A 14,386-nucleotide genomic window follows, 5' to 3' on the forward strand; every position below is an offset into this window, starting at 1 on the left:
CTATCCCCTGCAAGTACAGGATGCAGTCCCCATAAGAGAAGAAATATCAGATTCCTGATTTAAAAAACAAAAACCACTAAAACCCCAATCCATTCTGTCTTGAAGGGCAACTGTCTCTGTGTGCTGAAGATGGGGTTGTATTAGAGAGTTATAATAAATAGCAGCATTGGAGACTTGAGACTCCCAGTTTTGTAGCTCTTCCATATGAGCTTGCAATGAGATGCTCAACACTGACATTGGAACAAGAGTGTAGAGGTGGTTAAGTGAACCAGAAGAAATTAAATAAGCAGATAAAGATTTTCAAAAATAGGAGTTAAAAAATAACCTGAAGTTTAACACCTGTGTCTTAATTACTTCATATCTTACGGCCATTTTTATTTACAACAATTATTAGCACACAATGCTCAAGATAGAATTTTCCCTGTACAAGTACATCTGCAGGTCATATACTAATACCGAGCTCAGCAACTTTTCAGAAGTGGTGTGCCGAGTCTTCATTTATTCACTCTAATTTAAGGTTTTGCATGCCAGTAATACATCTGAATGTTGAAGGTCTCTTTCTATAAGTCTATAATATATAACTAAACTATTGTATGTAAAGTAACTAAGGTTTTAAAAATGTTTAAGCAGCTTCATTTAAAATTAAATTAAAATGTAGAGCCCACCAGACCGGTGGCCAGGACCCGGGCAGTGTGAGTGCCACTGAAAAATCAGCTCACGTGCCGCCTTTGGCACGCGTGCCATAGGTTGCCTACCCCTGTACTAATAATTACTTTCATCTTTACTAGTGCTCTACAATCAATACTTAACTATTAGATCAAAGGTTTCATATCTCAGAGAAAGCATTCCCTTAGCATTCGCATTACAATACCTTAATAGCTTCCAGAATAGGTTCATAGAGTTCTGGAAATCCCGAATAATGATACATCATACAGTGTATCAACTCAGTCAGCTGCACTAGGAAAGCTGCACTGGAAGGCAAGCCATTGTTTTTAAAGGAGTGAACCAAGTTGACCACATGTGGAACAAGCTACACAAACAAAACAAGAAAGAAAGAAAAGAAAATGAGTTACAACAATTGCAGCTCCTATTTTGGATCTTCAAGAAAAGAACTTTTACTATTCAATACATTAGATCAGGGGTCAGCAACCGTTCAGAAGTGGTGTGCTGAGTTTTCATTTATTCACTCTAATTCAGTGGTTCCCAAACTTTAATAACCTGTGAACCCCTTTCATTAAAATGTCAAGTCTCGCGAACCCCCTCCTAAAAATGACTATTTCCAGGGATTTTCTCCTTTATTACCTGCGTATAAATTATAAAAACAATGATCTTCGAAATATAAAATTTGTTTTATGACATGTTTATTACACACTATTTACTACTTATTGTTTATCATTACAGTATTTTTATTACATACAGCTTGTATCACTTTGAATAAGCCTGTTATAAGACAAGGCTCCTATGTTCAAGGAATATCAGATGTGAAAGAATGAAGGTATTCAAGAAGCCAACTCAAAGAGTTCCTCCTACACAAGCATTCAGGTCTTGAGCAGTCCAGGCAAACAATGCACGTTACAACAAAGCTTAAACTTGTTCTTCATAATAATTTTAAAATACTAGCTGCCTATTTAATTTTAAAAACAGCAAAAAATATCCACCTCCCTTTCCATTTCTTATAAGGACTCTTGAAGTTTAAATCTCCTCAGTGTGATAAATATGCTTGCTTGGAGCTGCTTAGCTCTTGGAAGTCCAGAGGCTCCGGGCTGCTGGCCCCAGGCTGCCCGGGGTCCCTAGGGACAACTCTTTCTACCATTAGGGAATTTTTTCCCCCAAGAACCCCCAGTAACATTTTGTGAACCCCCAGGGGTTCACAAACCCCAGTTTGGGAACCACTGCTCTAATTTAAGGTTTTGCGTGCCAGTAATACATCTTAACGTTTTTAGAAGGTCTCTTTCTATAAGTCTATGCTATATAACTAAACATATTGTTGTATGTAAAGTAAATAAGGTTTTTAAAATGTTTAAGAAGCTTCATTTAAAATTAAATTAAAACGTAGAGCCCCCCAGACCGGTGGCCAGGATCTGGGCAGTGAGAGTGCCACTGAAAAATCAGCTCACATGCTGCCTTTGGCACTCATGCCATAGGATGCCTACCCCTGCATTAGATAGCTGGAAAATATTCATCAGAAAAAATACACACTATTCTATCCCAGCCCACCCAACATTTTTAAACGGTATTGTTTAGTCTTCAGTCTGCTCTTACGCACATTTGTTTCAAGTTTTGAAGCTTTAAAAGCAGGCATTCTGGAGCATCTCCACATTTTAGGTAACCATTTTAGCAATAAAAAAAGATTAATCTTTAGGCTATATTTTAAAATGTTATTTTTTGAACGATGAATATATCTATGATCTTACGGGTATTATTTTTTTGCATGGTCATTCTTATTCCGTTTTCCACCTATATGTATCCTACATCTCAATCATTTTAGTAAACGGGAGTTTTTACTACTTTTTAAGTCTGGGGCTGCTATCCATGGTTAGTCAAGGATGATACAATTGGAAGTAAAGTCTGCACTTTCTCCCCTCCCCCCCTTCCTTCAACATCATCGTTTACCAATCACTGGAGTCCAAATTCTGTCTGAATCAGTCATACCACTTAAGAAAAAGGTGACAAAAGAGTAGCTAAGAACAGAGTTTGGCCTGCAGATTCTTTATGCACATGGCAGTAAAAACCTTACATGAATCACAGATTGAGTTTTCAGGGCCAGAAGATATAAAACCTGTTGACTTGTGAACAGAATAAATTTTGTCCAAAAGCACTGAAATAAACATGAAACCCTGATCACCAATTTTACAGTCATTTCCATTTAGAACCACACCATAAATATTACATGTGGCCCACTTTAACAAAACAGCTGAAGACACTCACAATTTAATAACTTACCAAGTGAAAAGCCTCTGGAGAATGCTGAAAACTAAGCAACATGTGAGAAAGGACAGCCAGAGCACCAGGCCTCACAAGCGGAAACCAAAGTCGATTAAAAACCTTAAATAAAATAAATCAGACATTTACTCGAGCAAGTCTAAAAAAAATGAAGACTCTTAAAATAAGCAGAAATAGCTTCCAGGTTTACAAAGAATATTTTGAACAAGACAGCTTTGCTATGCTACAACGAACATCTACAAGAGACATTTATACTCTACTACACTGGATATAAATATATTGGATCTATTGTGGCATAAATATGGATATATTGTGGCACAAGGCATGCTCTGCAGCTGCACAGAAATTAAACAAATCCCCATCACAGCATTATTATCATCCCACATACCAGTTCTATCTTAAGTAGAGTAACATCGATGAGAATAGTGAATTTCTGGACTGCAGCTAGTCCTTTCAGCAACGCAATCACCCATGTCTCCACATGCTGAGCCAGGGGCCAGGACAGCCAGTCTATCATTCTGAATGGTGACGCAAAAGGACAAACACACATTAAGGATATTTCAACTGTTTTTCTGATCTCAGGTATTCTACATACATTTATATTACTTATTTAATCACACGAGTTACACAAGGGTCTAAATGAAGCAAGTTGGGGCACGAGTTGAGGGTTAAAAAAAGACAAGATCAACTCCCTATTTAGCTACATGAGGAACTATGCATTTTTAAAATATGCACATTAAATTGTAAATTTGACATCTAATTATGAACATAGCTTTTGCAAAAAATTCCTGTTAGCATAATGATCTCAGTCACTTTGTGGCTGAAGTTCTCTTAGAGAGAAAAGAAAGCAAACTGATTATACTGGGGGAACCATTCTCTTCCAACTTAATACTGAGGCTACATCTACACTTATGGTGGTACACAGAGTTCAGGCATTATACACGTAGCTACATGCTGCAATGGAAAACAGGCTGTGCCATATTTGCCACTGTAGTGGGTAGCTTCATACTGCAGGGAAAGGTCCCGCGGGGCAAGGGGGGGGAAGCAGCAGGATATTACACTGCTAAAAATGGCAGTTTAGACATGGGAGACACAGCGTGGGCACACAGAGAGCCCAAGTAGAGTATATACCCTGGGGGTTTTGGTGTGTAGGACACTCCACTCGTCAAAGCTCAATCTCTACACTGCTGTTTATACTCACGCTAGCTGGGCGTGTAGTGTCAGTACTCTACATACTGCCCCAAGTGTAGATGTACCCTAAAACCACACCCGAATTGCACCCATGTTGAATTAAGATTCTAAATTAATAGGCAGTCCTTGTGACCTCATGTGCTTCTGAATTACAGGAAACCAGACTCCCTCTAAGTAGGGAAAGAATGGGAAAATTGAGGATGGCTGCACACTTTACCACAGAAAACAGTGTACGTTGCAGCCTTACGTCAGCTATATGCTGCCTGTGTGCTAATAGGTCTTACCAGGTGCAGTCATATAAACAGTGGAGAGAAGATGTGCAAAGGAGTTTGGCAGCATCTGGGTAGTGTGATAAAGATTAATGGAGTAATGAAAAAGTAGGTAAGTAATGTATGTTTTTCTAAATCAAGATCTTTTCTAAAGGAACTGTGAATTGATTATTTTCACTGGAAAGTAAGGATACAAAACATGGTGAGGACAGCTACACTGATTAAAGTAACTATGGTCTAGGATCATTACAATGCACTGCCTCCTGAAAGATTAAAATTCAGGTTTTATACTCTGAGAAACCTTACTCTATGGTCCCTAAAAGGAAAATACATTTTTCTACTGCTCTTGAGCACCCATCCCTCTGACCAGATGGAAGATGACAAACGTTGGTGTGGGGGAGGAGGCTGTGGTGGAAAGAGCAGAGGGGAATGTTAAAGGCACACTTCCTCACTTCTCTCCTAATTTTTTTCTTAGATGGGTGACTACTCCTTGTAATATGGATTTGGCCCCCAATGAAAAGCAATTTTGCGGTTGTAATCATTCACTGTCAACGAGCAGGTTAACTTCATAGGCTTCCTCTGTATTAGATCTACATTTGACAACATATTCCAAACCAGTTAGAATGTATTTTACATAGGGTGCTGCACAGTGGTTAAGGCTTTACGCTACCCCTGCTCTAGATACTATGAGCTTTCAAATACTAACAAAGAAACAAATCAAGTATGGTTCAAAATGTAATTTTAATATTTAACAGATATTTTCCCAGTTTGCAAACCGAACACTGCAGAATTGTTAATGCACATGAAATGGAGTCATACAGCAAAGCAATAATTTTAGACTAGATATCCCATACTTTCAACAGTACACCCAGTGAAGTAGTACTTTTTACAACAGAGGACCAAACAAACACCTGTGAAGAACAGTCTAGCCAATATTTAGTCCTGCCATGCATGCAGGGGACTGGATTAGATGACCCCTTGAAGTCCCTTCCAGTCCTACTATTTTATGATTCTATATTAGATCAGCTGTAATAAACTAAAACTAGATCCTGCACTAGAATTGTAGAACAAAAAATGAAGATCAAATTATAGCAGACCTTAAACACCACCACCTACCATTTAATTTCTAAGCCATTTCCAAGGGCTTACACAGTAATAATAAAAAGTCAAATTTGGCTGAAGTTTAGTGTCCAAGGTGTCAGAAGTTACTTCAGATACTTTAACACCTGAAAACTGGCTGCAGCACACACCATATGCTGTTCATAAAGGTGATAAACATGCACTGAAAGGGCGAAGTATATGCTCTTAAGCACTACAGATAAAAAGGAGGATTTAAGCCTATATTGCCCAGCTCCTGATTTCCCTCTTTTCCCTGGAGGGCTTGCTATCTGTGGGGAACAGAAATGACAGAGCCGGACACCTGAGCTTCAGCTCTCCAGCCTGCAGTTGAGAAGACAGACAATACTGAGGTTATGTATTTGTATGGTGCACAACTTACTACCTACACCTTACTCTACAGCACTCTAAGAGCTTGTCTACACTAGAAATGCTACAGCAGCAAAGAATTCTTTCATTGACCTAGCACTATCTATGCTAGGAGTTAGGTTGAATTAATTACGTCACTTGGGGTGGATTTTTAACACCCCGGAGTGATGTAGTTAAACTGACCTAATTTTCTAGTGTAGACCAGACTTAAGTTTTCTTTAAAATAAAAAACTCCATCAGCATTACCACATTAATGATATTGCTCATCAGTAAATATAGTTCAGAGCTGTCTCTATATATTCACATTTTTTGTGACAGGCTTCCTCCATGCTACTTAAATAAAAAAGCCTCCTTGAAAGTAGGCAGTGCAGACTTGCCCTAGTAGACTCCCAGGCAAATGTCAAAGCTGAGGCCTGGTAGACGAAGACAGATGTTAGGACCAATTTTAAGCTATTTAACCTGTTCTGTTAAGGTTCACACCCCCACCCACCTAAGGAGATAGATGCCAGGAGAGGATAGGTATGTCTGGTATCAAAAACAAAGATGTAAGGTTACTCTTCCTCCGACCAAGATGAGTGAGCCTCAGCAGCCCCTCAGTGGATCTGGTATCTCATTTTCAAGACCCTAAGGATCTGTCTTGCTTTTAAGATGAACAGATCTCCCCCCACAAATACACCCTGCTTCAGAGGAGAAATCCTTCAATCCAGTTCTATGCCTCCATTGTGAACCCAGAAGGCTTCAGCCAAGAACAACACTGTCCATGCAGGGGGTCATAAGTATCATAGCATGCACAGAAAGCAGATTTGGACACCATATTTCCCTCTACAACAGTACCATTCACAATTTTTTTTTATTCACACCAGGCTGACAGCATAAAAACAGAGGCATTCAGCCCCAAAACTGGTACCAAACCATCACTGCTTAGAAGTTGGTGACAAGTCCCCATAGTAGCAGAATCCCGCAAAATTAAATTTTTTCCACATCCTTTCCCACAGGGAAGGCATTGTCATGTTTAGAGCCCTTGATCTTCTCTGTAGCCAAGGATCCATAGGTGGGGAGGTTAAAACAGTGCTAGACCCCTTGCTGAGGTACTGGATACAGGCACTCAGCCTTCTTTGAGCACACTGGAGCGGATGCTAGGTGCAGCTACATGTCCTGGGATAGGTCTAGTAATCCTCAACAGGAGAGTAATTTCCCCTTTATTCTTAATTTCTATGGCATCAAAGAAGCAATGACACTTCTCCTACATTACTAATCTCCAGCTCTAACGATTCTGCCATGTGTCCCAAACATTCACAGAACTCTACATTATATGATAGTGATAAAAAATGAGGCAGCAACACTGTCTTTAGATGCTGAGGACTTTCCAATAGCATTCTGATATTCAGGAGAAGATCTCTCTAGATCAGTCACTACACCTCTTCCCCCTTTAAAGTCAGAGAAGATATCAAATGCTGGCTAAAGGTGTGGAAGAGGAAGAGAAGCCAGTACTGGTTGGGGGTAACAAGGGAGAGGAACAGAAGGGAGAAAGGAGACTACAGAAAAAGCAGCAGCAGAAGGGGGACGGAGGAGCAGGCTTAGAAGTCTCTTGACAAAGTATCTAGATATACAGCTAATCACCTAAAGGAATTAACTTAGGCAGCCCTTTAACAGCATGAACATTTGGTACTTTAAGAGAGTGCTCATGCAACCCTGACAGGTACTGCTTCTTAGTTTATCAGAGCTCAGTAGTGCCTATTCCACAAGTAGAAATATACAAAGACAATTCTCAAAGTATTACTATACCATCACATTGTGTTCAAACATTGCAAGCACTGCTCAAACAACAGGTGATCCTAACAGATGTAATACCTAGGCATAATATGCAATCTCTAGCACATTGTTGGCAAACTATTAGTGCTCCTAAAGAAGCTTTTTATTTTAACTCTGAATTTCCTAGCTTTCAGTTTTAGATTGGACACATTCTTTTTATTTGAAAGAAACTTGCTTTTACAAGCACAGCAGAAGTGTAGTCAGGTTCTTTTAAAAACCGGAAATCAGCACACTGGCCCCCAAGAAGTAGAGTAAAAATTTTATGTGTATGTGTATATATCTCACATGAAATCTAAGTACCCAAACTAAAATAAATCAATCCCTGAAATCTAATTTCTTCACACTGAAGAAACCAATTAAGCCATATTAATCAGATTCCTCTAAATAGTACTCAACTGAATTTATGGTTAAAGATATAGCCAAACCAGAAGGACTGAAAATAATTACAATGAAGATAAGTATCAAATACAAGTGTTTTCAGAAAAACTTCAGCACTTCACATTAGTTCTCTCATACCTAAAATATGAAGGATTTTAGACATGCCCATAATTCAGTGTCTTTCTAGTCTATTCACCCTCAATAACAAGAGCTGCCGGGTTAGACCTTGTGAAAGAACACATTCAGAGGACTATTTTCTTACAAGAGCTAAAGAAACCCTTCCCTAGTACTGGCAGTTTTCTAGATCACCATTTACATTTCTGTAACTACTAACCAAGTCTGCAATTCAGTAATATGGCATGTTGACATTTATAGTCCTGAGGATCCCCAATGCTTAAACTGGTGACAAGAAACCTGGTGGGCAAATGATTCATGACATCCTTCCTTCTTTCCTACCTCCATTGCTACAATACCCAGTCAACTCCAGCTGCACAGTATTTGGAGACTTGAAGAAGATGAAGCCAGGAGCAGCCCACTTTAAATCTTCATGAATTTTCAACAGGATATCACAGTGGAAGTCATTAACTCATCCTCCAAACTGTCTGTCCTCCTCAAAAGAGGACAGGATACAGATGGGAATGGGAAAGAGAAAGCAGCAATGCATCTAAGGCCTTGGCTACACTCGCGGATTCACAGCGCTGCCGCGGCAGTGCTATGAAGCGCCAGTGTAATCGTGCCGCCAGCGCTGCGAGAGCCCTCTCGCAGCGCTGCAAGTACTCCACCTCTCCAAGGGGAATAGCGTGCAGCGCTGCGAAAGAGCATGCAGCGCTGCAGGCACTGATTACACTGGCGCTTTACAGCACTGCACTCGCGGGGGGGTGTTTTTTCACACCCCTGAGCGCAGCAAGTGCAGTGCTGTGAATTGCCAGCGTAGCCAAGGCCTAAAAGAGGCTGAATCCATGAAAATGAGGCCTGTGTCCTGTGAGGTTTACAGGTTTAGCTTCTTTCCCCCAAATCTATGGCCTTGGCTACACTTGCAAGTTACAGCGCTGTAAAGCCTCCCCCAGCGCTGTAACTCACTCCCCGTAAACACTGGCAGGGAACTTGCAGCGCTGTATCTCCCTGGGTACACCGCTGCAGGTACTCCACATCTCCGAGAGGAATAACAGCTGCAGCGGAGTGGCTACGACTCACGGGTGTGAGTGTAAACGCTTGCAGCGCTGTACTACCACCTTGTCAAGTGGCCAATCCTATCCATTGTTGTGACGGGCTGCAGGAATGCGGAAGTGCCGGTTTCAAAGCTCGAACCGCAGAGAAAAGCAAACAGTTTGCAGCTTGCTTTGAGTGAGTAAATGAATGAGCAGGGGCCGGGAGTTCGGGACTTGCAAAATAGAGAGCTGACATGCTCCAAAAAGCACTCTTTCCCCCCCCCCCCCCCCCACACTCCTTGTCACAATCCACCGCCCCCCGTTTTGAAAAGCACGTTGCAGCCACATGAATGCTGGGATAGCTACCCATAATGCACTGCTCCCAACACAGCTGCAAATGATACAAGTGAGGCCCCACCACTGCACTGGCAGCTCTCAGTGTGGACAGACTGCAGCGCTTTTCCCTACTCAGCTGTACGAAGACAGGTTTACCTCACAGCGCTGTACAGCTGCAAGTGTAGCCAAGGCCTAAAAGGAGCACAGCAAGCTTCCTCTCATAATTTCCAGCTGACATTTTACCCTCCTCTTGATTTTGCCATGGCGAAGTATGATCAGGCCACATTAGTGAATAAGGCAACAACATTTCACTGAAAACTTGATAGTGTCATATTTGTGGCATTAGAACTACAAATTCATTTAAAGTTCCAGGTAGTGCAACATAAGATTCTTAGATTTTCAGTTTAGATTTTTATGGAATTTATGTGGCAAATAACTTTATAAAAGGCATGAATTAGAAAAAGGCTTATCCCCCTTTCCAATGAGAAACAGTACCTGCAGAGAGCTTGAGTCATACTTGCATCTTTTACATTTGGATCTGTGGTAAGGCTCCGGATGAGTACTGTAATCATCTGTAATGGGATATGCTGCACAAGGCTTGCCAGTGCAACAGAAGGCTCAAATGAAGTATCTATAATAGTTGAACATGACATCTTGTAAGAAACAAAAACACAGAGACAGCTATCTTTTACTCCTATCCTAGATAAGTGTTTCTGTAAACTGTTAAAATTGCTGCCATGCCCTGCACAAGTTATTTCAGCATGTACCAAGATAAAAATCAAATTGAAACTAACGTTTGAGTGGAGGAAACACTGACCCTGTGAGAATATTTATTCATTTGCCTGACAGATATGTGCAGGAAAGTGACATGTTGCTCAACACATCATTAAAGGCCTAATTTATTTTGATAGGCTAAGACAACTGAATCATGCTCTTGAATCCAAGAATAAGCCACAGAACTAGTTTAAACGAGGATTTGTTGAACTGGGTGTTAATAGTTAAGAGTCAGGTTTAGCTGGTACTCTGCAATATGTCGTATCACCACTTCTCTGTTGGCCACACCAATTTCTGCAGAAAAAAAACCCACTCTTAATTATCAAGGTTCTAGAACTTTCAATTGCAAACACAACCTCTGCATGTGAGCCAATATGCAAGCTCATTAAAAAAGTACTACATTAAGTTTATAGATTTTAAGGACAGAGGAGACCATTATGATCCTCTAGTTTGATCTCCTGCATAACACAAGTCATTGAACTTCACCCACTAATATATGGCTTTATGTATGTATGTATAATACTTTGTGTGTGTCAAGCTTTCTGATGAGCAGTCGCACAATGCTTTGAACAGCTTTATGATCTTAGCTATCAGAAACCTTCAGCTAAACTGGGATTGAAGGCATATCTTGAGATGAGTATTAACACTTTCCATCCTAAACTGACCTATGAGAGGTAACAGATTGTTAAAAGTTAAGTCACTTTGCTGAAAAACATTACAATTAACAATTAACTTTTACCCATAGTATAAAAAAAACAAAACCACAATACACCAAGCCATATTGACCATAGTAATGTTACATTTATAAGAGGGTGTACGTGTGCTAGGGAAAATAAGTTTCCTTTTAAAATTTTGGACAGATTAAGCACAAACTTTTTACATTAGAGGCTGTCATCTGGATACGAGAGGGTGAGCGTGAGCTCAGCCTCAGTAAGTGACCAAATCCCAAACACAGGCACATGTGAACACATCACTGTTTCTCCACATTCATTCTACTGGTCACTTCATAAGAGATCCTCTTATTTCTCCCCCACCTTTGCTATGACCACCCACCCTACAGACTCCATTATTCTAGGGCAGACCACTTTATATGGGCAAGCTCTTCATTTTAATAAGTGGGACCATTACAGTGGTATCCAGCATTGCCAACTCATGATTTTGTCATGAGTCATGATAATTATTTTCCTTAAAGCCCCCGCTCCTGGAGTCAAGGAGATGTGTGATGATTTCTGCCTTCATTCTTAAAGAAAAAGTAAGTTTCTAGTCCTCGCTGCTAAGGAGAAAGCTTCAAAATGTGACCCCAGTACACCCTAAAGGCTCAAAAAGCAGAAGGCAAATAAAAAGAACACCAAATCTATTTTTACATAATCTCATGATTTTAAAGCCACTGTGATTTTTGGTGAGCCTGACTCATGATTACTGAACATTTAAGGCTGGCAATACCAGGTATCTGAGGCCTGCCACAGCAGCACCAGGCAAAACCTATGGTGCCAGCACTGGGCAAACAGATTGTGCGTTGGGGCTTGCAATACCCATTCCAGTTTCTGTGCCCATTCCCCAATCCTCCCCCACAGCACAGCTCTCACCTGTGGAGGAGATGACGGCGAAGAGCTCTTGTAGGGAGGGCAATAGGGTGTCGGGCTCGGCCTTCCAGATACTGCGCAGGAGGCCGCTGACCTGGGTGACCTGGGAAACATAGAGGCGCAGCTCGGGCTCCCGACTGCCCTGGCTCTGGAAGTGGGCCATGCTACGCACCAGCTGTTGGCAGAAGGCGAGCGAAAGCTTCCGGCCGCGGGGCAGGCACTGCGGGAAGTCGCCCAGCAGCTGGCACAGGCGGGCGCAGAGCGGGGGCGCGGGCCGCTCACACACCATCCGCAGCGCCTCTACCTGCAGCAGGGCGAAGAGCTCCAGCACCGAGGGGCAGCTGATGATGAGGCGCAGCCCGGCCTGGACGTAGTCCAGGATGGCGGGGTCGCGGCTGCCCAGCCCCCCGTAGCCGCGCTGCAGCAGCCCCAGCACCAGGCCGCGGTTGAAGAAGGCCTCGAACTCGTCGCGGTGGAAGCGGGCGTAGGCCTCCAGCACCTGCCGCCCCACCTGCCGCTGGAAGGGGTCGGGCCCCTGCAGGATGAGCCGGGTGCTGAGCGCGAACATGGCCCGGCACTGGGCCTGGCTCAACGGCGTCTCCGCCGACTCCACCACCCGCCGCACGATCACCCGCTTCACCGGCAGCGGGTGCGACGAGCTCACCAGCCCCTCCAGGATCTTGTCCATGGCGGGCGCCGGGGCCGCATCTACCGGGCCCAGACCGCACCCGGGGCCGCCCGCTCCCCGGATCCCTCCCTAAGCCCCGGGGCAGCCGCTCCCTCCTGCCCCCCGCGCCCGGCGGCTGCTCAGCATCGGCCCAGCGGCCGGTGTCGGGCTCCCCGGCTCGGAGGCCCTGACGAGAAACATAGACTCTCCGCGCTGACCCGGAAGCAGAGCGGCGCAGGCAGGAAGTAAGAGTGAAAAGGCCACAGGGACCTAGCAACGCGCACGCGCCATCCTGCCTATGCGTGCGGCGTCATTGCCGCTGCGCTGCCCAATCACAGGGGACAGAGGTTGGGCGGGGTAGAAGCGAGGGGGAGGAGCCGTGAGGTGGGAAGAGCGTGTGGGCGGAGCTGGGGAAAGTCGCACGTGCCCTTGTCCATTGCTTGGGGCTGGGCTAGTACTCAGGTGCTGGTGGAGCAGTTTTGCAATGAAGTCACGGGGAAGGTGCCCAGCTTCACCCAGCCTGGGCTCTCTGCCCAGGTTCACAAATTGCTCGAGCCAACTGGGGCCCAAGTTTGAGGCAACTGCGGCCAATTTATTATTTTGTAAAACTGCGAAATTCACACCTCCCTTTAATTTTCCGGCAAAAAGGGTGAAACACGTTGGTGTGAATGAAGCTCCACTGTCAAACACAGCCAGGAGTGAACCCAGGCAGAACAAAATCTAAGAAAATGTTTGTTCAACTCTGAAGTAATCCTGCCAACTATTGCACAACTCTGGGTGCTACATCACTAAAAGTCCTTAAAAATTGTAAGTTCTATTTTGTTGTTGTTGTTTTTGGTCTGTAAAGCATTAAGCCCATATCATCAATAGGAATGTAAAAATAAATGATGGTGACAATGCCATTACTATTATTTTAGAGCACCAACCGACCCCCTAAATGACATAGCAAGAATTTGATCCTATAAGAACTCTGCACAAAGTATTGTAGAATTTATTGTCCCAAAAGGTTAAAAAAACACAAATGATTTTTTAGAATGTTTAAACCAATATTTTATGCCAGTTGGCTGAATCTCCATTTATGCTAAGCCCACTACTATATGATAAGCTGTTCCATAACTGCTGAATTCAAGCTGCCAAGTGCTAAAACACTCTGAACAGTGTTACTCTAGAAAACGCAAAACTGTATTAAATGCCAAATTCTTACCCCAAAAAATAAATAAGGAGGACAAATTATTTTGTATGTGAATTGTATGTAAATAAACAATTTTTCATGTTAAAATCTTGATATTTTTCAACCACACACAACACAACACAGCACAGCACTGAGGTCTGGTTTGTTAGAGCACAGGATGGAGCCACAAATAGCTGCATTTTTTAATCCTGTCTCATCCACTAAAACTCTGTGGCTTCCAGCAATTCACAAAACATCTCTGTCTGTTTTTCCTGGTCTGTAGAATGGTAATAATAGGGAATGTGAGGATTAAAAACTGAATGCACAGTTGGGATAATATAATACAGGAAACCAATGTGACTAATGTTCTATATGACTCCAAGTTCCAATGATGCTACTAACCTTTTCAGCTTCATTCTTCGTTTATTGTAGTGTCTTCAGAAACCTGTGATGTGGATGAAGTGCTGTATATCAATATGTAGTGTGTGCGTGTGTATATATATGTGTGTTAAAAGAACATAACAGTTGCGAAGTCAAGCACTCAAAAATTAGGAAATGCCAGATTTAAATTTACCCATGCTACTTTAATTCAGCCCCTTGTGCGTATGCATTATGATAGAATCTTTAAT

At 42.6% G+C, this 14,386-nt stretch overlaps 1 protein-coding gene across 1 annotated transcript in view; it reads right to left on the reverse strand.

Moving 5' to 3' along the window:
• Window positions 1-13,850, reverse strand: part of USP38 (ubiquitin specific peptidase 38) — a 29,930-nt gene extending 16,080 nt beyond the window's left edge. Inside the window, exons 1-5 of the mRNA XM_054029883.1 lie at window positions 11,923-13,850; window positions 10,058-10,193; window positions 3,332-3,461; window positions 2,944-3,045; window positions 872-1,030 (exon numbers count right to left, since the gene is read on the reverse strand). Of these exons, the coding sequence (XP_053885858.1) occupies window positions 872-1,030; window positions 2,944-3,045; window positions 3,332-3,461; window positions 10,058-10,193; window positions 11,923-12,607 (1,212 nt within the window). The 5' untranslated portion in view covers window positions 12,608-13,850. The remainder of the gene's footprint in view (window positions 1-871; window positions 1,031-2,943; window positions 3,046-3,331; window positions 3,462-10,057; window positions 10,194-11,922) is intronic.
• Window positions 13,851-14,386: the final 536 nt, after the last annotated feature.

The sequence above is a fragment of the Malaclemys terrapin genome, chromosome 5, assembly GCF_027887155.1.
Source record: "Malaclemys terrapin pileata isolate rMalTer1 chromosome 5, rMalTer1.hap1, whole genome shotgun sequence".
NCBI lineage: Eukaryota > Metazoa > Chordata > Testudines > Emydidae > Malaclemys > Malaclemys terrapin.